Raw genomic sequence first — 27,154 nt, 5'->3', positions numbered from 1 at the left:
TGACCAGAAGTATGTGTGCTACAGGTGATTTTTGTCTGTGAAATGAGAGCCAGTAACAGCTTGGACACTAACCACCTTTTTATCAGGATATAGAAGTTATACTGCTCCTGAAAAATGCAAAATTATAATTGCTCTTCCCATATCACTGAAAGGAGAAGAATTATGGATCACTGATTGCAAAGCATGAAAAACCAGAGAAGGTTTTGTTACAACTGCTGATAAGTACTCTTCATCCTTTCACACGCACGGTTAGCTTTGAAACAAACAATATTATCATGCATGCTTGTGGACTAAGCAATCTTGGTGGTCAAAATATTCCTAAGTGTATAAATACTGTCACCGGTGTAAAATAAGGCACTGAATTGTAGGCAACACATTGTCAGAATGCAGTTCATGCTGTCATTGGAATCTTTGTTTTATTAGAGTCTTCTAAGGTGTTCCAATCCAGCTATTATTGCATATATTATGGAGTCATACACCTGCATGTACAAATATATTTACATGCACAATGAATTCGATCCCCACTCCATTAACTAGTAGAGCTATGTGAAATTGGTTATTTTGTTAATGATAAGAAACAAACACAAAGAGTGCTGGAGAAACTCAGCAGATCTGGCAGCATCTTTGGCGAGAAAAACCAAGTTAATATTTTGAGTCCGGAATGACTTTTCTGGGGAACTGAGGAAGTCATATCGGACTTGAAATGTTAACTCTGTTTCTCTCCCCACAGCTATCAGACCCGCTGAGTGTCTCCATTAGTCTCTATGTTTGTTTAAAATTTACAGCTTTTGCAGTGTTTTGCTTTAATTCAGTATATTAATATTAAGAGTTCTTATAGAATAGATTAAAAAGCACCAAAGGCCTGCACACTGAAAGACTACTGTAAGTCTTACCTCACAGAATTGTAAATAAACAATGTTATTCTTGAAGAAATTGTGTGAAATAGGTGTTATTTTGAGTAAATTCAGCATTCGTACAGTTAAATTTTTTAAACATGCCACATTTTTAATGATAAATACACATTTTTGTGAGGAGACCATTTGGAGCAAATTGAGTGAATAGAAAAGCCAAAGTGTAACCTTTTTGTGGCTAACTGGATAGAAAATAACACACAAGTGAAAAGACCAAATACGGGTCGGTGTTGTTTAGTTTTATAATTCTTATTAATCTTTAAATGCCCACAAAACTTCATAAATCATTTCATTAAAGTAATGCATCATTTTAATAAGGTTTTATTCATTTTTATGGCCTGATAAAGCAATTTTCATCTAAAAGAATTACTGTGCAATCACAAAGCATTTTGTGTGAAAAACTAGTTATTATGGAAATTGCGTTATCAGAGAATAATTTTTCCTATAGCAAATTGAGGCCAGGCACAAGTGGAATTTAATAGAAGTGTGGTGCTGAAGTAAGCAACCATATTACGGAGAATGCCAGGCTAATATTTTAGACCAATTTCAGAAGAATTATTTTTTAAATTGATTGGCAATATTAATGGAAACTGCCTTTACATGAAATCCCAAACTCTTTCTATTATGTTCCTTCGATTTGTAGTCATTCTTTTAAATTTTTTTTAAAACTGAGACCGCTACAGATTGCGTTGACTATGCAATTATGGCATTTAAAAAGGGTAATAGTTTCTCTGCACTTTTTCAAATGTGATGAATATTTAAATGTTTCATGAATAACTGATCATTTTAATTAATGTGGTTGTTTTCCATACTTTTTGATGTCACTGTGCCTATCTGTCATCATTATGCTATGATTGGTCCAGTAGCTTTTTCAGGTGATATGATATGGCAGTAAGTCTCCAGGAAGATTACTACCACCCATCAAAATAGAAGCAATTACAAACCACGTGTGGATTTGCATTTAGTGCTGGAAATCTTTGCGTTCAAATGAGTCCCAGTGTTCAGTTTTATTTCTGGGGAAAGCTTGCTGTCATTCAGCATTTAATAAAAAATTAGGAACAAATATGTTCCAGAATGATGTCCTGAAATAATTATCTTGATTTGCAGCATAATGCTAATAGAAGTTTCAGTATGTCTTTGGGCTCATGCAATAAACTCCAACGTTATTACTCTACCCACAACATAAAAAGCACTAAAAGACAACTTGGAAGAGTAAAATGCTACTTTGTCACTTGGCAACCTATCCATATGATAAAAGAATAGCCAAATACAAACTACAATGCAAAATACATTGGGCAGTCTGAATCCAAAAATTCGGATCAAAGTTCTCTCACCTTTGCAAGTGCAGACCTATGTTATTTCAGTCATGACCATTTATTCGTCTGTTTGCTTTGCTTAACATGCTTGCTTTCAAGAACCTATTAGATCAAATTTGACCAGACACAACTCAATCCAAACTACTGCACATTATTATGTATACTATGAGACCATAAGGCAGAGGAGTTGATGTAGGCTATACAATGAGATCATAGCTGATCTGATAAACCTCAACTCAACCATCCTGCCATTCCCTACAATCCCTGATTCCCTTCCTGATGAAAAATCCATCTATTTCAGTCTTTAATATACTTAATGACCCAGCCTTGATAGTCCTCTGTCAAGGTAAAGAATTTCCCATATTTTCTGAAAATCTGAAAAGATTTTTCCTCAACTTTGCCTTCAATGGGGAATCCCTTATTCTGAGATTATGTTTTCATCCTACACTTTCCCAGAAGTGGGAAAAATTGTTTCCCATATCTACCCTATTAAGCCCTAAGAATTGTCTACGTTTCAATGAAGTTGCCTCTCATTTTTCTAAACTCCAAATGAGACCAAGTCCAATCTACTCAACCTCTTTGCATAAAACAATCCCTGGGATCAATCTTGTGAACCTTCTTTGAACTATCTCCAAAGCCAATTTCTCTTTCCTTAGATAAGGGAACCAAAATTGCTCACAGCATTCGAAGTGTGGTCTAACTAATGTTTTCTATAGTTTTAGTAGGACTTCACTACTTTTTATACTCTATTGCTTTTCAAATAAAAGCCAACATTCTATTTGACTTCCTAATTCCTCCTGAACTTGCATGCCACCTTTTTGTGATTTATAGTTTATTTTGACTTTCTTTTGAAATACTTTCTACTGTGTAAGGAACTGTTAAATATTGAAGAAACAAAATTAAAAATGATACATTTTATATGCTGTCAGGAGAGTTTTTAGATGGTCACATATCTGTATTCAGTGGCATGCAGATACAATTTGGAGACACCGAACCACTTCTGATAAAAGTTCTCGATAATCCTTCCCAGGATAAGGGATGGATACATTTAGATTGAAATAGCATATAATGTCCTACCTGTTTCTTTGATGGGTTCCTTCTCGCCCACACTGTCTTTGTCTTTGGTAGAATCTTCTGCTTCCTGCACGGACTCATTAGCACCCTCCACATCTTCATTGCTTTCTTCTGGAGAATGAGAAAAATGATTTTAAGTGTGCTTCTTCCAAGTTGAAAGTGGTTCATAATTCAACCTGAACGAGACAGTACCTAAATCTGCGCAGAATGGAAATGTCTCACATAGGCTATATTGGGTTCTATTCTAAAATGCTGCAATAGTGCCTGAGATGGTTCTACCGTGTCTAACCTGCTTTTGCACCTGAATCAGTCAACTTGGATCAAAATATATCCATCATCACTGACACTTTATGCATGACACAGTGGAATGGTTGACTTTAACTTACCATAGAAAGTTACAGAATACTTTAAGGAAAAGGGAGAGTATGAAATATGTCCAAATTAATTTTAAGACTGGAACAAGAAACATGCTATACCAGTAAACAATTGTTGTTTAACAGCTTTTTTAGCACAAAGGTAACATTCCTACCTCTAGCCCAGAAGGTCCAGGAAAGTCTTGCCTGCCACAGATATATACCATACTGCATCTGAACAGGTGGATTAAAAATATCTCCAATTGTTGTTTGACTGACCTACTCATTTCCACATCTAACCTATAGGTGTCACCCTAAGCAAGCAGACTTTCAAAGTCAACCTGTTTCCCCAGAACACCACTACCCTTCCCCCAACCTGTGCACATGGTAATAATATAACTCACCGTGATGTCTGGATACCAGGTTTGACACAAAAAAAAATGAAATGCTTTAAAAGGAAGATCTTATAATCCTTTCTGCATGCACGTTTTGGACCACATTAATTCATCAAATTAATATCTGAGGTTAAGTGCAGGATTCCAATAGGCCGTCCCTGTGATGACTTGAACATTCACCTCATGATGAGATCCATCATATAAAAGATATTTTACCACCACTTGTCCTGCTGTGCTACATTGATTTTTAATAAGACTCCTTACTGAGGTAACATTCTACCTTAAGCCAATTTTGAAAACTCAAGTTTTATTTTAAAAGATCAAAGGAAGCAAAAAATAAATCAGATTTGGAGAGAAAGCTAAGGTACCTCACATACCAATATCATCAAAAGCTAATACTGTATGAAGTAACTCAGGAAGGTCAAAGATCAGTTTGGCATCCACATTTCATCTTTAGCTTAGGCCTGTAAAATATCTGCACAACAGCCCCAAATGGGATATTATTGTCCCCTTCACTCAGTCCGATTACATTACACTCTAACCACAGTCGCCAAGCTCGCTGTGCAAAGAGAAACAAAATATTAACTGCTTATTTAAAAAAAAAGCTTTTCCCTACTTGTGGATTTTAACCGCTTCACAATTGTATCTTGCAAGTAAGTGTAACCTGCTTTTTGCAAAAGAAAAGCTTTGTGGTTATCGAAGTGACACTCCTTGCGCCTTTTTATTGTAATAAAATGAGAAACGACATGCGCGACTGGCAGGAGTGCGCTCACAGACAATGAGAGCTGGCTCCCATGCTGTGATTCTTTCATGCATACTCTGGATTTTTTTTTGATCTTGTGCACCTCCCTCTCCACACATCTCCCGACTGCTGCAGCACATCTACAGCTTTTGCAAGCACTGTGTTCTCTGATTGCATGTATTCTGCAGCCTGAACAACTTTCTCCTAATAATACAGTATCTCAAAACTGTAATCTGAAGGATTGAGGCCTAGTACATATGCCCATAGAGGCCAAGCATGAAAGAGAAAGTTACTTTCAAAAGAGCAAATATAGGCTTTTAAGGTATCCAGCAGAAGGAATGTACCTCAAAGCTCTGAGACTTTTTTTTTGCTGGATGCATCTTTCTCAATAGTTCCTGGTATGTGTTTCAGTTCAAAATAAGAATCCCAGACATGCCTCTCCTTACATCATTACTAAGTCTGACCTTAGACTGACCCCTGGAGCTGTTAGACTAATCTAAATGTGAATGAGCACTTTGTGCCAATGCTGTGAAGGAGCCGAATCCAGCAAACAGCAAAACTTTACACATCAACTTAATCACAAACAGCAGTGACTGGGGGCCCCAGAACAATGACAATCCTCCACTTCCCAAAGAATGAACAGTTTCTTCAATGCTTTAATGTAAGTCCTTATTAAGGACAATATGCAAAGTCAGGTCAGGTCAGGTCAGGTTAGCTGATTGAGATTTTTGCTCATTAAGTTCTCCAGCTGTTCAGTGAGAAAAGAAAGTAAGTATTCTTGAGGTTTCTTGGTATTAGTTCTGAAGAACCTAGCAGCTGCAGCAGCCCCCAGTATAGATGATCTAACCTGTATAAACATTATCAGATTGGTTCACTGGAGGAACCATACAGAGACTGCAGATGACCCAACACTGTTTCAATTAAAACACTTTTATATTTCTCTCTCTACTGGTATTTCACACTGCAGCATTTGATTGCCTCTTCCATCAGTTTTATGTACGTGCTATTGGGTGTTCAGAGCAAGGCTAGCATTACATTACACACGGGGGGCTCAGTGGCCTGAGAAGTACCACACATGGGGTGAAGTATAGGGGGCGGCATTTTATGAAGCAATATATTACTGGTATTAGGGGGAAGTAAGAGTATCCATTATTGATTCAGCAGGATATTCTCTCTAAATTGTACTGCAAGTATGAGGAGCTTGTACAAATTCACACTAACTTTTCTGAGAAGCTCATTGGAGTCAGAGATAAACCACTGGAATTAGATGTGAGCTAATTTCATCTAAAAATCAGATATGTTTGAAAAGGTTTGAATTGAGGTCCAAAATTAAATCTATCATTATGACATTACCTGTTTCTTCATAAAATGGCAATATCTGGCACACAGCTCCTCCATGCATTTGCAATCTATTTTATGGCTGCCTTTAGCAAAAGGGTGAGTTCAACCACTGTGCCTATTTGCAACAGATGTCGCTTTTGTACAAGTAATGCACTCCCAATTGTTTGAGTTTCCATTGTGATAAAAGCAGTGTGCTTTGACTTTGGAGTTCCAAAGCAGTGTGCCATGAGCTGGCAGCTTGCAGGATTCACGTTACCCAATCTCAGGAGGACAGCAAGAGGGCGATGTTGAGCAAAATGACATGTTTCTGGATAAGGTGGGAAGGGAAACTGGACCAAAGGTCACCACAACCTGCTCCCATACAAGGTATGTTAATTTCATCATTGCGAAATACCTGTTAACAGATCAGTTAACCATCATCTCAGCTGGAGTGCAAGACAAATCAAAATGGAATAATATCTAATTTCACCACAATATATAGTGATACCTGGAGTCACAGTAGTATATCTGCAAAGCTGAGAATTACATGTAGGAGGCATGATCAGTAAGTTCACAACTACAACAAAATTAGTGGTGTTGTAAATAGTGTGAAGAAAAGCGAAGCCAACAGCGTGATATAGATGGACTAGTCAGATTGAACAGTGAAAAAGTGTGAGGTGATCTATTTTCGGATAACTAGCAAGGCAATGGAGCACACATTAATGGTAGGACCTTAGGAGGTACAGAGGATCACAGGGATCTTAATGTGCAAGTCCATGGATTCTTGAAGGCAGCAGATCAAGTAGATCAGGTGATTAAGAAGGAATACAGGGCGTTTGTCTTTATTAGTCAAGGCATTGCATGAACAGCAAGGAGGTGATGATACAGCTCTGTATATAGTATAAGTCTGGCCACAACTGAAGTAGTGCAGGCAGTTCTGATTTCTACACTGAAGGAAAGGCGTGATTCACTGGAGAAGATACAGAAAAGAGATGTTTCTTTGGGTCTCCAGCAAAAACTAAACCAGAAAAACACTGAACCAGGAGAACTGGCCACTCCCATTTCACTGTACAAGTGTTTTCTAAAAAAACCTTAAAAGCCCTTTCAAGTAAATATTTCCAGACACATTGGAATCGCTGCCTTTATGATTCCCTCTTGAAAAAAGCCAAGGACAACACAACACTATTAAAGGGGTAGCATCATCACACCTTTAAAACATTTAACAACTATTTCGATGAACACTTGAAGGTTATGGTCCAACGGCTGGAAAATGGGGTTTGAATAAATGGATGTTTGATCACCGGCATGGATATGATGAATCAAAAGGCCTCTTCCTGTGCTGTAAAAATGCTATCATTGTGTGACATGGGTAGTCCATTTGACAAAGTAGTCACACTGCAGATTAAGACTCGGCAGGTAGAGCGGAAATGGGTAATCCCTAAGCAGTCTGGCAGTGGAGTCCCCTTAGTCTATCTCATTCACTAACTGGCACAGCATTTTGGATACAGGTGAGGGCAATTCAAGGATGTCAGAGTCGCTGCAGGACATTCTGTTAGGGAAGGTGAAGAGCCAGAGGTTGGAAGGAGCTTGAATGACACAAATGGAAGAGGGATGGAGTCCTGAAAGTAGAATGTATGCTGCTAGGCAAGATATTGTAAAGTATGACCTCAAAAACATTAAGCTTCAGATCACTCCAAGTACAAAACCTAGAGACTAGAAATAGGAATATTGAGGAAATGAGCACATGGCTTGAAAATGGTGCATAAAGGAGGGTTATGCATTTTTGGGAATCTTTGGGGCCTGTTGTCAGCAGTTGACTTTAAATCAGGAAGCAAAGACCAATGAATTGACTTTCCAGCTTTTCTTCCTGTATCAATAATCTATTTATCCTCTTTTATTGTCTGTGTGTATTTGTGTGCAAAAGGGGACTTTATAAGAGGATGAGAATTTTTGTTAAGTGTTGTTATATGCCAATGGTTTATTATCTGTAATAACTTTTAATAAGGTTTATAGAAAGCATAAACCAGGTTTCTGCACTTACCAAGAATTATTATTTGCTACAAGTTATTAGACTGTAACAACAAATAAACAGATATAAACCATTGGCATACAACAATCCTTTGGCCTGCTTCGATCCACTGGGATAGTACACCACAAATCAAGCCCCACTAATCCTGGACCTGTAGCAAATGTTGGGTAAATTGGGGTTTAATACTTTAACATTTGGTATGGTTCTAGGATCTATTATTATGCAACAAGAATGAGATAATTAATAACTTTGTTGTAAAAGAACTTTGAGGGAATAATGACCATAGTATGATAGAATTTTCCATGAAGTTTTCCATTTCTTTCGTACTAGAAAAGCGGCAACACAATGGCTCAATGATTAGCCCTGCTGTGTCACAACACCAGTTTGATCCCAGCCTTGGGTGGTTGTTTGTATGGAATTTGCACATTCTCCCCGTGTCTGTGTGGGTTTCCTCCAGGTGCTCCGGTTTCCTCCCACATTCCAAAGAAATGTGCAGACTAGGTGGATTAACCATGGGAAATGTAGGGTTACAGAGATAGGGTAGGGAGGTGGACCTGTGTGGGATGCTCTTTGGAAGGTCCATGTGAACTCAATGGGCCAAATGACCTGCTTCCTCACGGAATGGATTCTATTCTATGATTCTATGAAGTTTGAAAAAGATGTAGTTCAATCTGAAACTTGGGTTTAAACCTAAATAACAGCAAGTATGATGTTATCTGGAGGAAGGGCTGCGGTGAATTGGAAAATTGTATTAAAATGTATGGTTGTGGAGAGGCAATGGCTAGTTTTTAAAGAATTAATGCTTAGTTTTCAAAAACATACACTCCTTTAAGACAAAAATGGATTGGGAAGCTTTTAGAATTCAGAATAGGAGGGCTAAGAAATGTTATGAAATAAGACGGATTAGAATATGCACATAAAGTAGCAAGAAGCATAAAACAGACTGTAAATCTTTCTGTAGTAATTAAAATGGGGAAAATTAGTAAAGACAAACATGTGTCCAATTCAAGCACAGACAGAAAATTTAATAGAAGGAAATAGAGAAATGGCAAAGAAGCAAAATAAATACCTTGTGCCTACAATCACAGAAATAGACACAAGAAGTCTCCCTGAAATAATTAAGATTCAGGGGTCTAGTAAAAGTGTGGAACTGAAAGAAAGTAGTATTAGTGAAAAAAATTAGAGAAATTAATGGAAATTAGAGCTGACAAATCTAATCTGATGACCCTCAAGTATTGAAAGAGATGGCTATGGAGATAGTGGATGTATTGATGATCACCTTTCAAAATTCTATCAATTTGCATTGGTGTCTACAGATTGAAAGATTGCAAATCTAACCCCACTGTTTAAGAGAGGATGGTGAAAGAGAATAGGGAACTGCAGACCTGTTAGCTTGATTTGACAGAGCCAATATGGAGATATGAAGGAGAAACCATGTCTGATGGAGGTTTCAGAGACATAACAGGGAAACAAATGGAGGTGGTGTATTTAGATTTTCAGAGGGCTTTCAATGAAGTCCCACTCAGGAGCTTAGTAAGCACCATTAAAGTACATGGGATTGGGCTTGATATACGAACATGGAATGAGGATTGGTTAACAGATAGAGAGTAGGAATAAATGGTTCATTCTCAAATTGGCACGCATTGAATAGTGGCGTATCACAAAGCTCCGTCTTTGGTCCCTAGCTGTTCACAATACATACATCAATGACTTACAAGTTGCCAGATAACACAAATGTGAGTTGTGAGGAGGATGCAAAGAAGCTTCAAGGGAATTTATTCAGGCTGAGTGAGTGAACAACAGCATACAGGTGATGTTAATAAATTGGTGGATATACATTGTGGTAGAAGAAATATAGGGACAGAGTATTTGTTATATGTTGAGAGATTGGATTGCTGATGTTCAAAAGAACATACATGTTCTTGTTCACAAGTTACTCAAAGCTAGCATTCAGGCACGGCAAACGATTTAGAAGGCAAATAGTGTGCTAGCTTTATCCTAAATGGATTTGCATACAAGAGCAAACGATTTTGTTTCAATTGTACAGATACTAGTGAGACCACAGCTGGTCTATAGTGTGTGTCTTGGTGCCCTGGTCTAAGGAAGGATATACTTGCTGTACAGGAAGTGCAGTGGACCAGTCAGATTACTAGGATGGTCGGACTATTTTATGAGGAGGAATTAAGAAGACTTGTCCTGTATTCTCTGAAGTTTAGAAGAATGGAAGCCAGTTTCATGAAAACTTAAAAATTTCTTCAAGGGATAGACAGAATAAATGCAGAATATTTCTCCTGGCTATGGGGTATAGAACCAGAGGGCACAGTATCAGATTAAAAAGGGAGCCATCTAGAACCAAGATGAAGAGGAATTTTTCACTCAGAGGGTGATGAATCTTTAAATTTCTCTAGCCTAGAAAGCTGAGAACCATCAGTCATTAAGTTCAAGACAGACATTGATAGATTTCTCATTTCCAGTTACATTAAGGGATATGAAAATAATGTGTGAGTATGAGATTGAGGTAAGTGATCAGTGATGATCTAGAATGGTGGGGCAGACTCAAGAGGACGAGAGATCTCCTCCTGCCTTTGTATATCTAATTTGATAAGTATGAATTAGTAGTGGCCTATAAATAAGGGTTGAAAAGCTAAAATTCAACAGGATAACCATAATCGGTTGATTTCTGGTCCTAATTATATTGCACTAAGTTCAAAGTCAAACAGCATGAGTTAATCGTCTGGTTAGTTTCAAGGCTTTTGTATGCATGATGGAGTGCAACATTTCCACTGATAGGAACCCATAACAAGCTCACACTGATGCTAAACTTGCTGTATAATTGCAACTTAAGTGTTGTCATAAGCAGCATTCCTTAAAAAATTACGAAAAATGGCCAGTTTTCAGATATCAAGTTCAAAAGTCTTTGTGATGCTGTCGCTGGCAAGATATTCGTACTTCACCTCCACAGTCTGGGTTCATACACGCTTAGGTGAACAGGAAGGAAATGGATTCGGAAAGCCTTGATTTTAGTTTTGAGTTTGCCCAAGGACAAGACTACTCCAATACTGTGTGAAATAGCGAATTCATTGGGGAGGGTCATAAATGTGGTGGAATGCGGAATAAATGTCACAGTGGAATAGCACAGTGTCCTCTTTTGTGGTTGGGAATGAAACATACACGTAGGAGCAGGAGGTTAAGTCTTCATCTGACTCTGTTAGAGCAGATCTAGGAATGCTTGATGCTGCCAACGTGTGCCCAGGATAGGAATGGTAACTTTCCACAGCTCCAAGATTCCTCTGCACAAGATCTTTTGAAAATATTTTTATAAAATCACAAACTGAATTGTTGAAAGGAATCCAAAAGGTAACATCAAAGTCTATTTATATGTTGGTCTGATCTTAACTCTGAGCAAGTGTGTGGATTTTAAATGTCTTGCAATGTTGCCCTCTGTTGAACCTTGCCCAATATCTTTCTTTTGTACCTTTGGTCACCCTTACATGTCACATACTGAAATGTGAGTAGGAAGATTTTAATTGTTTTCATTGCAACAAATCATTGATTAGGGGTCGGGGTGAGGATGGGGGTGGGAATTTGAGTGAAAGATGTGAAAGAGAGAAAAGCAGAAAACTGAAGTGACTGGAAATTGGTGATTATTTCTTTGAGACATTTGTTCAAAGTGGAGCATCAGATCACAGATGAAAATGCTCAAATGTTGACAGATGTCGCCTTTTACACCAATACTTCGAAGTAACCTACTTTAATTACAATGTGGTATAAGCCTCCTACCATTAATTCACAAGAGTACTTTTTTTATTTGCACTGCTTTACTGTTTTTCTTAGTCAGATCATTTACAGCTGAGTTAATCAGACATTTTGGAAAGTCTCAAAGAACTAAAACAAGATATTTGAGTGTAAGCACACTAAATGAACTTCTGTCAAAACACTCAAACCAAATAATTTGATGAGAAGTAACCTTCATGAGTATCACATAAATTGGCTTCTTTTTAATATCAAGGTATTTAATTAATTTGTGATGCTGTCAACTTTGGTTGAATTCATGTTGCACTGGTTATGAACTTTGGCTCATAACTTAGTGAGTAATATGGGTCTGCCAGTGAATTCCAGAAAGGAATGAGCTTGTTGACGACAATTCAGAAATTGTGAGATCAAGCTAAATGAGTCATTTTCCAGCAAGTACATGTGAATGAGAAATAAAAACAGAAGATGCTGGAAATGAGATGCAAGTAGATGAACTAGTCTTTTCTCTTTAGATACTCCTGCCTTCCCAAATGTTTCAGACATCCGGCACTTTTGATTTATATCTCTCCACTCGCAAATCTAGCCAATCTGCAGACAGGACAGAAACACACACCAATTTGAAAAAAAGGAGAATGGTATCAAATTTCCTTTGTTCTACAGGACTTTTTCATCCATGTGGAATGTCTACTGGACACGAGAAGAAACAAAAATCAACCAAATGAATTAAAACTTCAAAGCAGGATTGAAGAAAAAAATGAAATAGTCTCAAGAGTAAATTTTAAATGTGTGGACATAACAGACAGGCAACAGTGTTGCGTCTAGCATGGAGAGAAAGAAAATGTAAAGATCAGCCACTTTGACTCCTCATACAGGCCTCTGTGTGAGTATTGCAGGAGAGTATAAGTATCATCACTTGGCTGGCCTTCTCCAGAAGATTCTGAGTATGTGATGCTCAAGATGGAGAATATAGGTGGCACAACAAGAGGACACTCAAGAAAAAATAAGACTGTGGCAGTCATTTCCATGCCATGCAAGAGGTCTTTGGGGAAGATGATGATGTGGAGGCTGAAATTTAAACTGTGCAAGGGATGCTGGGATTATTTTGAGGAAATTTTGTGAAGGTTTACATTTTTAATACATCAAGGCACATTCCAGGTATCAAAGCTGGCTGTCTCTCTAATTCCCCACCTTGCTCCCATTCTGACCGTCATGCTCACAGAATCACAGAGATGTACAACATGGAAACAGACCCTTTGGTCCAACCCGTCCATGCCAATCAGCTATCCCAACCCAATCTAGTCCCACCTGCCAGCTCCCAGTCCATATCCCTCCAAACCCTTCCTATTCATACACTCATCCAGTTGCCTCTTAAGTGTTGCAATTGTACTGGCTTCCACCACTTCTTCTGGCAGCCCATTCCACACATGCACCACCCTCTATGTGAAAAGGTTGCCCCTTAGGTCTCTTTTATATCTTTCCCCTCTCACCCTAAACCTATGCCCTCTAGTTCTGGACTCTCCCAACCCAGGGAAAGGCTTTGTCTATTTATCCTATCCATGCCCCTCACGATTTTATAAATCTCTATAAGGTCATCCCTCAGCCTCCAAAGCTCCAGGGAGAACAGCCCCAGCCTGGTCAACCTATTCCTATAGCTCAGATCTTCCAACCCTGGCAACATCCTTGTAAATCTTTTCTGAACCCTTTCAAGTTTCACAACATCCTTCCGATAGGAAAGAGACCAGAACTGCATGCAATATTCCAAAAGTGGCCTAACCAATGTCCTGTTCAGCCACAACATGACCTCCCAACTCCTGTACTCAATACTCTGACCAATAAAGGAAAGCATATCAAACATCTTCATTATCCTATCTACCTGCGACTCCACTTTCAAGAAGCTATGAACTTGCACTCCAAGGTCTCTTTGTTCAGCAACACTCCTTAGGACCTTAAGTGTATAAGTACTGCTAAGATTTGCTTTGCCAATATGCAACACCTCGCATTTATCTAACTTAACCTCCATCTGCCCATTGGCCCATCTGTTCAACATCCCGTTGTAAACTGAGGTACCCTCTTTTGCTGTCCACTGCACCTCCAATTTTGGTGCCATCTGCAAACTTACTAACTATGCCTATTATACTCATATCCAAATCATTTATATAAATGACAAAAAGTAGTGGACACATCACCGATCCTTGTGGCACTTCACTGGTCATAGGCCTCCAGTCTGAAAAACAACCCTCCGTCTTCCACCTTTGAGCCAGTTCTGTAATCAAGTAACTAGTTCTCCCTGTTTTCCATGAGATCTAACCTTGCTAACCAATCTCCAATGGGGAACCTTGTCGAACGCCTTACTGAAGTCCATACAGATCACATCCACCGCTCTGCCCTCATCAATCCTCTTTGTTACTTCTTCAGAAAAACTCAATCAAGTTTGTGAGACATGATTTCCCACGCATTCTAATGAAGCTCAATATAAATTCAAGGATAAATGTATCATCTTTACATTAGATATTGTCCAGCTTCTACGTTCAACACTGCGATGAAAAATATTTGATTGTAACCCCTGCCCCCATTTTGTTTCTTGTCCTTTGGTGGTTTTGGTAAATCTCTCTTGCAATTATTTTATATTCCCTGCAATTTGCTTTCGGGCAGCAGTTGCTTATATTATGCTATTTACCATCTCCTCTAGATATACCTTTTACATCTACAGTTGTGCCTTTGGCCCTGCACCATGAACACTTTGGTTTTCATTTGATCTGTTCTGCCTTACCCTCCATCCTATCAGAGACCTTCCATTTTGCTCTCTTTTCCCACAGAGCTTCATTTGCCTAAATCCTATTACATTTTTAATTTTCTCTGAGTTCTGATGAAAGGTCATCAACCTGAAACATAAACCTGCTTCTTTCCCCACAGATACTGTGAAGGCAACTCGGTTTCTTTTCAGTGTTTTCAGTTCTTATATCAAGATTTGAGGATAAATTGCAACCTATTGCAGAAAATCTATGGCTGCATGGATTTCAAAACATTTTTAAAAATTCCATTTAACAATATGTTCAATGGCCAGTGTGCACCTTTACAGCCTTGGAGATACAGCCATACAGATACACCACATACAATCTGAAAGTTCATTTGGTCCCGGGCTGAAAGACAGTTATTCATATCTCTTCCGCAGGCTATTTTCTACACAATATGTGTAAAACACTAGCCCACAGCTGACATTGTTTAGTTACTTGAAGTGTGGTTAGGCTGAGGACATTAATGCTGTCATGAAATGCAATCAAATCAGGTTGAAATATTTACCAGTGGATTGGAAAATGCAATGGCACAGAGATGGCAAGGGAGGGAGTAACAGGACACCTATTTTCCATTATGATGGAAATATCAGTCCATTCTGAATATGTATAACCCAGAAAAACATATTGATTTTTCATTTGGAATAAAAATCACCAACCTGAAACTGTCAGATCCCTTTGTTAATAGCTCATCCCCTGTAGATGTACTCCACCACAAACAGATTTTAATTGCAAAGCATTCACTCGATAAACAATAAGCAAAAAGGACAAGCCGTCCTAGACACTTCTATTTTCGCGATTACATTCTAAACAGAAACAATGAACCTTCATCACCAATGCAAGAATCGCCCAGAATTTACTGGAGCATAGCATCTCACGGTGTAACCTGTTTTCGTTGGTTTTCCTCACTGGCCAGCTCAAAGAAAACTTTTGCGTTGCAGATTGCTGAAAGTGCAAGCTGATAATGGCGCAGATAGGTCAAAGAGTGGCTGTGACCTTGGTGAATGAAGGGACCAACAGTCTATCTCCTTAACTAATGAGAAGGAAACAGGAATGACAGAGAAGGTAATTGAGTGAATTAGAGTCGTACTAGATACAAAGACAGAAATATAGAGGGAAATAAGAAAAGCTGGATTAAAAGATTCACCTATCGTTCTGTAGCAAATTTAATTTGCTTTAATAATGCAAATACAGCATATTTTTGAAACTTATGGGAAGATTCAGGGTGAGTTCTTGTTTTGTGAGGCTGATGGTGAAGTGGTGCAAATCGTCCAGCAATTTATGGCAATTCTCAGCTCATGGCAGATCTCTTTATCATCATAAATTATTGGACAATTTACATACTAATAACTGAGTGTGCTCTGAACTTGTTCTTATTTTCCCAGCATATTCTAGACCATTATTTTATATTTTTAACCATGATATCAGTTTTATTGGCCTGTATTGCATTCAGTTAATGCAAAGACATTCAAAGCATGGCGAAGTATATACATCACAAAATGACTGACCATTTCATTGTCACAAAGAGCAACATTTCTTCAGACCTTTTCTTTGTTTTATTTTGGAATAATGTGAAGGAAATGAGTGTGTCTGGTTTAGAATAACAGTCTAAATTATCAAACACCATAACAACCATGGGTATTTGCCATTTCACCAGAACATGCCTGTGGGATTAAAATAAATCAAAGCTTTATTTAAAGAAAGGAAACCTCTTGGCTCCTGTAATGGCCAAGAATGTACTTGTGCACCACTCAGATACTGAGATGGTAAAGTTTGTGGATTAATGTTTTTGTCCTTTGTCAAATCAGCTGAAGTTAACCAAGGCAGTATTTGACAATTTACCAGTCGCTACAGTACCCACAAACTAGGAAAAGAAACAAAATGGCAAGGATTATCATTCTTATGAGTTGTGACCTCCCTGGTTCAATTTTTATTTCTGCTGTGGTTAGAATTCACCAACACTTTCACATCATGTATGGCCATACATGAGCCTGAAATCCAAACTAGTGTCTTTAAGAGAAATAGGGAGTAAACTCGGACAGGGAAAATGGGAAAAGCTAAATTTTTCTCCAAAAGTTTTACAATAAATACGGTCATCTCGAGTCTTTCTACACAGGAATGCAGATAAAAAAGTCAAATGTAGAAGTCAATGTATGTGATTTGTGAGCTTATAAATCATAAGAAAATGGAATGTTTCATACTAATCTAAGCAGCTGATTCTCTTGATGTACAGTCTCCCAAAAGGTAACCTATTGTATACAACCAACATCAATGCAAATAGAATCAAGGGTCTGATTATACGGTCCTGCATTGCCATTCACAGTCAACTAATGCTCTTGCTGTGTTTGTAATTTCTCATTCTACCATTCTCCTTTAAAATGTTCACTCTTTTACTGTATTGATTATTCAACGATGTTTGGCACAAATTGAAGTTTGCACTTGAGAATTTGTTATGAGGTGAAGATTAAGAATGCTGGAGTATTCATTAAACAACATATGACGGCTGTGTGTAAGCCTTGCCAAAGTGAAGACAGATTCGACACACAAGGACAATAGTGACAAGCCAGCTCGTATATTACTAAGTCTACTTTTAATTGAAACGCCTGTAAGGATATTTCTCTTTGCGAATGCTGTTATCCATACATGTAATCTTGAGACTGATTTTTTTCTGACTTAGCAATAATTAATGAGAAAAAGAATGTGGGAGCTTCTAGTTCATCACTGCTTTAAAAATTCTCTTAATTCTTGGACATCTTTCTGAATTTGTTTGTCTAATCCATGACTGAAACCGAAATTAAGAACCTATCACCAATATGGTACCAAATTATCCACAGTCAGATTACTTTACTTTAGATTACTTACAGTGTGGAAACAGGCCCTTCGGCCCAACAAGTCCACACCGACCCGCCGAAGCGCAACCCACCCATACCCCTACATTTACCCCTTACCTAACACTACGGGCAATTTAGCATGGCCAATTCACCTGACCCGCACATCTTTGGACTGTGGGAGGAAACCGGAGCACCCGGAGAAAACCCACGCAGACACGGGGAGAACGTGCAAACTCCACACAGTCAGTCGCCTGAGTCAGGAATTGAACCCGGGTCTCTGGTGCTGTGAGGCAGCAGTGCTAACCACTGTGCCACCGTGCCGCCCATACTGTGCCACCGTGCCGCCCATAACTCAGCATTCAAACAAGAAACAATTTTACGCAAATCCTCTGCATTTTCTAAGAAAGCTTGAAGAGTTTCAATATTTAACAACCCTACTTATGATCACTGTGACTCTTCTTGAACACAGAGAAATGTTCAGTAATGCAGACAACAGTATGTTGCTGACATTATGCCACTGATTATATCAGTGGGAGAGATTTTACTGTTTTTAGAACAAAAGTATTATTTCTACTCATTAAAAACAGACTCTAAACATGAGGAAAATTGAGGCCACAACATATATGGTAGTTAGGAAAACTTCTGGAACCTGATGTGGTTTCTTCAGAGTTGTACCTGAGCACACTCTGAGCTTACCAATTGCTTCTTTAAAAGGGTGTGCAGAACGTCAGAACAGTTACTGCCCTGTGCAGCCAAAGCAAATCAAAACATTAGTCAAGAGATATAAATCAACAGTACTTCAGACCGAAAAAGGTTAAATTACCTTACCTAAGCTCCTCTCTATTAGTATCTGCCGTGTGGTGACCAAATAAAAAAAGACAACACTTCAGAAAACTAAAATGCACCTGAAGTTGCAGCCTCACCTCCCAAGTATACTGTTTCCAGAGCAGAGATACTGTCTTATCTGATTGGATGCTTTTTCCCCAAAAAGGAACTACATTCTGCAGGTAAATTTTCTAAGACAAATCTATGACAAAAATTACAATTTTAGAGTCATAGAGATGTACAACATGGAAACAGACCCTTCGGTCCAACCCGTCCATGCGGACCAGATATCCCAACCCAATCTAGTCCCACCTGCCAGCACCCGGCCCATATACCTCCAAACCCTTCCTATTCATATACCCATCCAAATGTCTCTTAAATGTTGCAATTGTACCAGCGTCCACCATTTCCTCTGGCAGCTCATTCCATACATGCACCACCATCTGAGTGAAAAAGTTGCCCCTTAGGTCTCTGTTATATCTTTCCCCTCTCACCCTAAACCTATGCCCTCTAGTTCTGGACTCCTCGACCCCAAGGTAAAGACTGCCTATTTATCTTATCCATGCCTCTCAATTTTGTAAACCTCTATAAGGTCACCCCTTAGCCTCCGATGCTCCAGGGAAAACAGTTCCAGCCTGTTCAGCCTCTCCCTATAGCTCAAATCCTCTAACCCTGGCAACATCCTTGTAAATCTTTTCTGAACCCTTTCAAGTTTCATAACACATTTCTGATAGGAAGGAGACCAGAATTGCACAGTGGCCTAACCAATGTCTCCTACAGCTGTTGCATGACCTCCCAACTCCTGTACCCAATACTCTGACCAATAAAGGAAAGCATACCAAACGTCTTCTTCACTATCCTATCTCCCTGCGACTCCACTTTCAAGGAGCTATGAACCTGCACTGCAAGGTCTCTAATTTCAGCAACAATCCCTAGGACCTTACCATTAAGTATATAAGTCCTGCTAAGATTTGCTTTCCCAAAATGAGCACCTCCCATTTATCTGAATTAAACTCCATGTGCCACTTCTCAGCCCATTGACCCATCTGGTCCAGATCCTGATGTAATCTGAGGTAACCCTCTTCGCTGTCCACTTCACCTCCAATTTTGGTGTCATTTGCAAACTTATTAACTGAAACCTATTATGCTCGCATCCAAATCAATTATGTAAATGACAAAAAAGTAGAGGACTCAGCACCAATCCTTGTGGCTTGTGATTTACTGTGCAGAAGACATCAGAGTTTTAACAATCATTTCATCGAGTTATCACTTCTTCCAGGGTAGTCAGCAAAAAGGAAATCAACTTAAATTGCATAGTATAGTTACTGTAATTTTTACGCCTTTAAACGTCTCCATTCTATTCTTCCTCCAGTTATGGCAGGGTTGAACCTGTAGACTTGTGGAGCAGGTGCCGTTAACACTGCTGCTTCCTCCTTAACCAGAAAACATACACCAGCGATGCAAGAAGTAACACATTCCTCTCCTACTGGGACAACTTGTCTTCAAGCCAAATTTGAGACAATTGTCATAGATTTGCTGCAGGAGTGACACAATAGCACAGTGGTTAGCACTGCTGCCTCACGGGACCAGGGTTCAATTCCAGCCTTGGCCAACTGTCTGTGTGGAATTTGTATATTCTCTCTATTTCTTCCAGGTGCACCAGTTTCCTCCCACAGTCCAAGGATGTGCAGGTTAGATGGAATGGCCATGCTAAATTATCCAGTAGTGTCCAGGGATGCGCAGGCTAGGTGGGTTAACTATGGTGAGGACAGGGTGGTCTTTAGAGGGTTGGCACAGACTTGATGACTGAGTAGCCTCTATATGCATTGTAGGGATTCTATGATTTCAGCTGGGTACTTTGATCTTCTCCCAGCAGCAACCAAATACTGCACTCTCTCAAAAGGAAGGTGTCAACTTGTCAGTGTCTGCATTCTATCGCAGTAATTTCATCCTCTGATACCTATAATAAAGGGGATTGTAGTTCATGTTATTCCAGTCACTTGAGATGAGGTGGAGTACGTGACTACCCTGACATCAAGACCACATTTGACTTAGTGTGGCACTAGGGAGTCTAAGCAAAAGCTGTCTAGTTGGAATCATATTTGGAAAAAAGCAAAATGTTTGTGGTGTCTCTCGGCAGGAGTTTGTTAGAGATTATTCTCCTAATCAATCTGTTCAATTATGTTATTATACATCGCTAGAGTAGGTGGGACTTGAATCCTGGCCCCTGGACATGACAACTGAACCACAAGAGTCCCTAGTCCCTCACAGGAGTGTGCCAGTCTAAACCATTGTTAGCTACTTTGAAAAACAACCTTCCCTCCATCATAGGATAAAAGTGAGACATTCATTGTCCTATGATTTACACACCCTCAGATACCGAAGCACTATAAGACCTGGAAGATAGCAAGGCTTGGGCTGAAAGCTGCAAGTCAAAAAGTGAGGCACTGGAAAGGCACAGCAGGTGAGGTAGTATCCTTACTTTGATGCTGTGTGGTTGGAGGGTCCCAAGGCGGAAGATGAGGCGTTCCTCCTCCAGGTATTGGGTGGCTTGGGTTTGGCAGTGGAGGAGGCCCAGGCCACAGACGCTGCATGTCTCAGGCAGAGTGGGAGGGGGAGTTGAAGTGGTCGGCCACAGGGCAGTGGGGTTGCTTGGTGCTTGTGTCCCAGAGATGTTCCGTGAGTTGGCGTCCTGTTTCTCCAATGTAGAAGGGACCATTTCAAGAGCTACAGACACAGTGGCTGAGGTGTTTGGATGTGCAGGAATATCTCTGCTAGATGTTTTGGGGCTTTGGACAGGGGTGAGGGGGGAGATGTGGGTGGCAAGGGAAGGTGGTGCGCGTAGACTAACGAGGGAATCGCGGAGGGAATGGTCTCTGCGGAACGCTGATAGGCGTGGGGAGGAAATTAGAGCTCTGGTGGTGGGGTCTGACTTTAGGTGGTGGAAATGGCGGAGGATAATACGTTGTATCCAGAGTTTGGGGGAGTGGAAGGTGAGCACCGGGGAGTTCTATCCTTGTGGTTGGAGGGGTGGGGTTCGAGGGCAGAGGTGCAGGAAGTGGAGGAGATGCGCTGGAGGACATTGTTGACCAAATCGGAGGAGAAATTGCAATCCTTGAAATGGGAGGCTATCTGAGGTGTCCTGGAGTGGAATTGCTCCTCCTGGGAGCAGACACGATGGAGATGGAAGGATTGCGATTAAGGGATAGCATTATTTTTGTGCCACAGAAATCCAGGCAATGACCATCTCCAATAAGGAACAAACAATTGCCCCTTGACATTCAATGGTGTTAGCATTACTGAATCCTCCACGATCAACATCCTCGGGGTTACCATTAAGCAGAAACTGGACTGGAGTAGCTATATAAACACCGTGCTACAGGGGCACATCACGGGGTAAGAATCTTGCAGTGAGAAACTTAGCTCCTGACTCCCCAAAGCCTGTCCACCATCTACAGGGCACAAATCAGAGATGTGATGGAATACTCCACACTTGCCTGGATGGTTGCAGTTCCAAGAACATTCAACAAGCTTGAAACCAGCTTATCTCATTGGCACCATATCCAAAAGAAACCACTCTCTCCACCATTGACACTCAGTAGCAGCAATTTGTGCCATCTACAAGATACTCTGTAGAATTTCATCCAAGCTCCTTCGACAGCACTTTCTAAACCTTTGAGCACTTCTGTCCATCAGGACAAGGGCAGGAGATACATAAAAACACCACCACCTGCAACTTCCCCTTCAAACTACTCACCACCCTGACTTGGAAATATACCACCATTCCTTCACTGTCGCTGGGTCAAACCCCTAGAGTTTCCTCACTAACAACATTATGGGTCTACCTATAGCACATGAGCTGCTGCAGTTCAAGAAGGCAGCTGATCACACCTTCTCAAGGGCAACTAGGTCCGGGCTAGAAATGCTGGCCTGACTAGTACTGCCCACATTCCACAAATGAATTTTAAAAAGATTGCCCTTCTCCCGACATAAAAATGGCCTTTAAATTGCAATGCTTCTTAACTCCCCCAGTCTATAAAAGTTTAACACACAATCTGGCTCATACCAAACCATTGAAATCTTGACTTTATTTGATTTTTTTCTCCTCAATTGTTTAAAGCGATGTTTGTTTATTTGCCTTGCTAATACCACTGTGTCCTAACATACATTAACATGCACCTGATTAAAAACCTTAAAAAACTATAGATTAGTACTTGAAAAGCTTCAATGCTTTTCAAATCTGTAAAATTGACTTTGAGGCAGCATCAGAGACGTATGATAGAAATTGGCTGCATCCACAGGCTACAAAACCAAAAGTTACTTCGTTTATGCTTTTCCACATCAGGTTCTTCAGAAGAGTAATCTTAACATATTATTCTCCTTGACTTAACAAAGTCACACAGTGTAATGGAGAGAACCAGGCTACGGCCATGTGTGACCAGCCTTCCGTACGTACTTTACTGGATCTGCTACCTCGACCAGCTAACACTGCTGAGAAGCAGATTGTCCTGGGCTGGTAATGACTTTATGGATCCCCACTAATTTATATTTAAGAAATACCAACTGACCAGGGAAGAATTGTTCATCTGTGTCTTACTGCACATCTCAATCTTCATTTCTTTATCCCTCTTACTTGCATACCCATTGAGGTTTTTGTTTGATTGAAAGTTTATTGACTACAGGGTTCTGTTTTAAGTCTATGTTATCCTCAGATCTGCTGCCACAAAGCTGTCCATGGTACAGTGCAGTAGACTTGGAGAACATTCAGGTGTGCACTGATAAGCAGCTAGGAAAATTCCTAACACACAATGTAAAGTGCAACAACAAAAGGCCTAACCAGCTAGAACATTATTGAATTCTCACCATCAATATGCACTGACCAGAAACCTTGCCAGACTCACTTTCTGACTCATGAAACCTTTTCTATCATCTGCAAGACATTAGTAAGGAGTGTGATTGAATGCTCCCCACTTACCTGAATGAGTGTAGCTCCAGTAACACTGAAGAAACTACACAAAATTCAGGATAAAGGAGTCCATTTGACTGGCACCCTCTTCATCACTTTATACATGCAAAATCACAGAATGCTCTATTTGACCAAACTGAGATGTACTACACCACAGACAGTAGCTCAAGGCAGTAGCTCATCACCACTACGTTCTCAATGTCAATTAGGGATAGACAAAAGTGCTGGCCTTGCCAGTGAGTATACATCCCGTGAACAAGTAGAAGAACCTGCCCCTTCATTTAAGATTCTCAATTAACAAAATTTTGGTGAATTATTCTTTGAGGATTATAAATTGCGTATAAGAAAGTGCATTTCCACGAAGAATGAGAAAAATAAAGCAGTCAGACAGACAAAAAAAGTGTCTGATATGACAGATTGTGACATCAATTGAGATGAGGACACAAATGGGTTTCTAAGTTAAATAATCTAGGATAAAGCAGTTGAAAAACATTTGAATAAAACAGCAAAACAATTGAAAAAAAACAAGCAGATCCCATACAATTTGCTAAAAGAAGTTAACAACTGAATGAAGCAGAAAAGGCTGTAACAAAGATAAGAGAATTCAGGAAGATAACCCAAAGTTCAGAGTTATTTTTATAAGCTAAAGGGTGCTTATGACCGGTTCATTCATAATTGCATTAGATGTAAAAAGATTAAGCTGGTTTGCATGTTAAATTCAGGCCAGTTCCAAGATACTTTAACCCAAAAATTAAATGTGGTTCTACTGTGATATAAACAGGCTAATTTGTGTCAAAATTAATAAGTAGTAGTCTTTTTTAAAAAATTGAGTCTAATAATCAAATTACACTATGCTACAAATCGTTCTTTCGAATTTTAGTCATTTTAATAATTATTTATTCATGATGTTATATGTTTTTTTATATATGTGTCTATGGATATACACATTAATCCATTTATATGCAAATCTTATCTAAGGAAATTCCTGAGATAAGCACATTTTCACCGTCCTAATTTGTTCCAGGGAACCTGTATATCTAGTCCCGTTATATGTAAACCTAATCTGGATATAAGCAATTTATTTTGAAAATCTGTGACCTGCTGCATATGAAAGGTTTCCAGTTCAATGTACATTCTATATTAATTGGCCACAAATAACAAAGGGAGCCAATTTATTATGTGGAATCCTCAGTGCACCAAGAAACACTTTCAACAAGCTGCTCTTCCCATCCCCCCATACTGTGCATTTGGATGCATTCAGGCTTTTGATATTGAGGGTGCAACATTCAGAATCTTAAATCCAAATAATGAGGTCAATGCACAAGTGAGGAGACTGCTTTCAATTGATGAGAATGGGATCGTGAGGGATTGGACACACTTTTCCCACCCACCCTGCAGATCGGATGCATACTTCTTTCTAACCAAAAGACCACCGGGGATTGTACATGATATGTACATTTCTTCCTGACCCCAAAGCAGAGCAAAAAGGATTGAAAGCATAGCTGCCTGAGTAGACCATGTGAGTGAGCTCCTATACTGCCCTCTCACTCTACTGCCAGGAACTGACTGGATGAACAAACAAGCACCAGCATTAGTAATCCCAAATATAAAAAAAGCAACAAACAGAAAGTGGGAAGGGGAAATGAGATTGCACACATTTACAAAATTAGAAACAATAGTCACTGATCCTATGTCAATGTCCACTAACTATCAAATTCAGAGTGTGAAAATCTACGTTGACAAAGAAGATGGCTCGGTTCCTACACATTTCTCTGTGCCCTCCCTGCATATCAGATTGCTGAAACAAATCCCATGACCAACACTGGAGTTGTTTAAAATAATCTAATTTGCCAAGACCCCCACTCCCCTATACTATTTCTTAATGATAGGTTCACAGAGCCATTTTGCTGAGTTTACCTTTAATCATTGTAATTCCCACGCAAGGACCTGACCTCAGTGTGTTTTATATTGTAGCCAATTTCACAAAACACAAAAAAACTGATGCAATTCTGTTTTTCTTAATTGATCAAAGCATGATGTTTTCAATCAGTAAAAATAACCTGGACACAGCAGAAACATGGATGTGCTATTGAAATACCTTATATGCAACATTCATTGCTTTGGAAAATAGGAAATTAACTTGATCTCATGAAAAGAATAATTATCTAGCTGTATCTCATGTTCCAAACCAAATAACCAGAAGCATATTTCTCTTAATTTTTAAACCTGTCATTTGAGTAAAGTATTGCTGAATATACAACTTATTCAACTACTTGATAAAATGCACAGGAAACACCATAGAATAAATAATGATTGTTTGAGTGATTGGTTGTCACCAGGCACACTTTAACCTAAAAAAAAGAGCTAAAACAGTGATCTTTATGTGGTGTGCATGTATTTCTTTCTCTCCTTTTCCTAGTTCCATTTAACTGATGTGTTTACAGTGTACAATGGCTGAATACATTCCGGGTCACAGTGCAAAAAACAAGACTGGCTAATTGCATTCTGCACTTCACTCCTGCAAAGCTTCCATCTCCTACAATAACAGCATGCCTGAAGTGGTAGGAATATTCATCAAGCAGAAAAGGCACAGACACCTCCTTGTTATGATTCTGCAAGACCAAGCGCTGCTACCCCAAGGTCATTTGTAAACCTCAGCCATAACTAACAGCAAAACAAGTAGGTGACATGGCTCTTCTTCATGTATTAAAATTACACATCGTCATACTGGCAAAAAAAAATTGATTTCCAAAAACACAGAGATAGGTCATTCGTAACGTGGATTAGGGTCAATGGTCTGGATGGAAAATAAACCAGTTTCTATTTCTTAAAATTATTACTGTGGCTTCATGATAGATCACAAAATCAAAATTAGAATGAACAAAAATTTGACTGTTCATGCTATTTCTCAGCCTGGTTTTACACATGCATCCAAGCATATACTTTATGCACAGTGTGACACAAATCATGTGTACCTGATATCTTCAACTTTGATGTCATTACGACTTCAAGACCACGTAATTAAAACAATTCCATGGGTCAAAGTCTTTGTTTTGTGAATCAATAGGGAAGAGGAGCTGAAAGTTGATCAAACTTCAGTCATAGCAATTTAAGACCATGTCCTGTTTTTGACAATGAAGCTAGACTGTACAGTTATTTCAGATTTCAAAAGATCTATGCATATTGAAACCGTTACAAATATTTGTGAATGTTAAGCTTTTTAAGAAAATCAGTTTAAACAGATGTATTTGACATCTGTCACATAACTATGTCGAAGAAATGTGATGAAGAGATTCAAAAAAGGCCATGAATTGTCAGAAGGAAGTGCAAATCTGAACCCCTTTATGATCTGGAAAACACGAATGGTTAACCATTGCTGTTCATAAAATACATGGTGCAAATTTTTGTCATTTATTATTTACATTCGAAGTGCCACAGTTCATTTTTTGCATGAGGTATTCACATAGGACTAAGCATGCCATAGATTTTACGACTCAGTATTTGGAGGCGTATCAGATTTATGAAGCAGCTTTGGAATTTTAGCAGTTTATTTATTTTCAGGAAAGTAAACCAATATGCACTACCTTATATGTTTTGCTGTTTATTGTATAAATTTAGATATTACACAAACTATATTTTAAAAGGAATATGATTTAATACCTATTGATATCAACTTATTTTAATTGTTTTTCATAGTCTGCGAAAAATCTACAAGGCATTTTAAACAAGGTAAAATAGCTAAGCCTAGTGTCCAACAGGAAATTGAATGGCGTAATAAGCCAGCATGTTTAAATCTGTCTTGCTTCAGAGGGGTGGAAGGATCTGAGTAATTGCATTTCCACTCTCT

The 27,154-nt window shown here is 39.1% G+C and overlaps 1 protein-coding gene across 1 annotated transcript in view; it reads right to left on the bottom strand.

The window, feature by feature from the left end:
- zfhx3b (zinc finger homeobox 3b) overlaps positions 1–27,154 on the bottom strand; it is a 496,343-nt gene that overhangs the window by 61,002 nt on the left and 408,187 nt on the right. The window contains exon 5 of the mRNA XM_060838007.1: positions 3,305–3,412. Coding sequence (XP_060693990.1) covers positions 3,305–3,412 — 108 coding nt within the window. The remainder of the gene's footprint in view (positions 1–3,304; positions 3,413–27,154) is intronic.

The sequence above is a fragment of the Hemiscyllium ocellatum genome, chromosome 17, assembly GCF_020745735.1.
Source record: "Hemiscyllium ocellatum isolate sHemOce1 chromosome 17, sHemOce1.pat.X.cur, whole genome shotgun sequence".
Taxonomy (NCBI): Eukaryota; Metazoa; Chordata; class Chondrichthyes; order Orectolobiformes; family Hemiscylliidae; genus Hemiscyllium; species Hemiscyllium ocellatum.
This window is presented reverse-complemented; position numbering and strand designations above follow the sequence as displayed.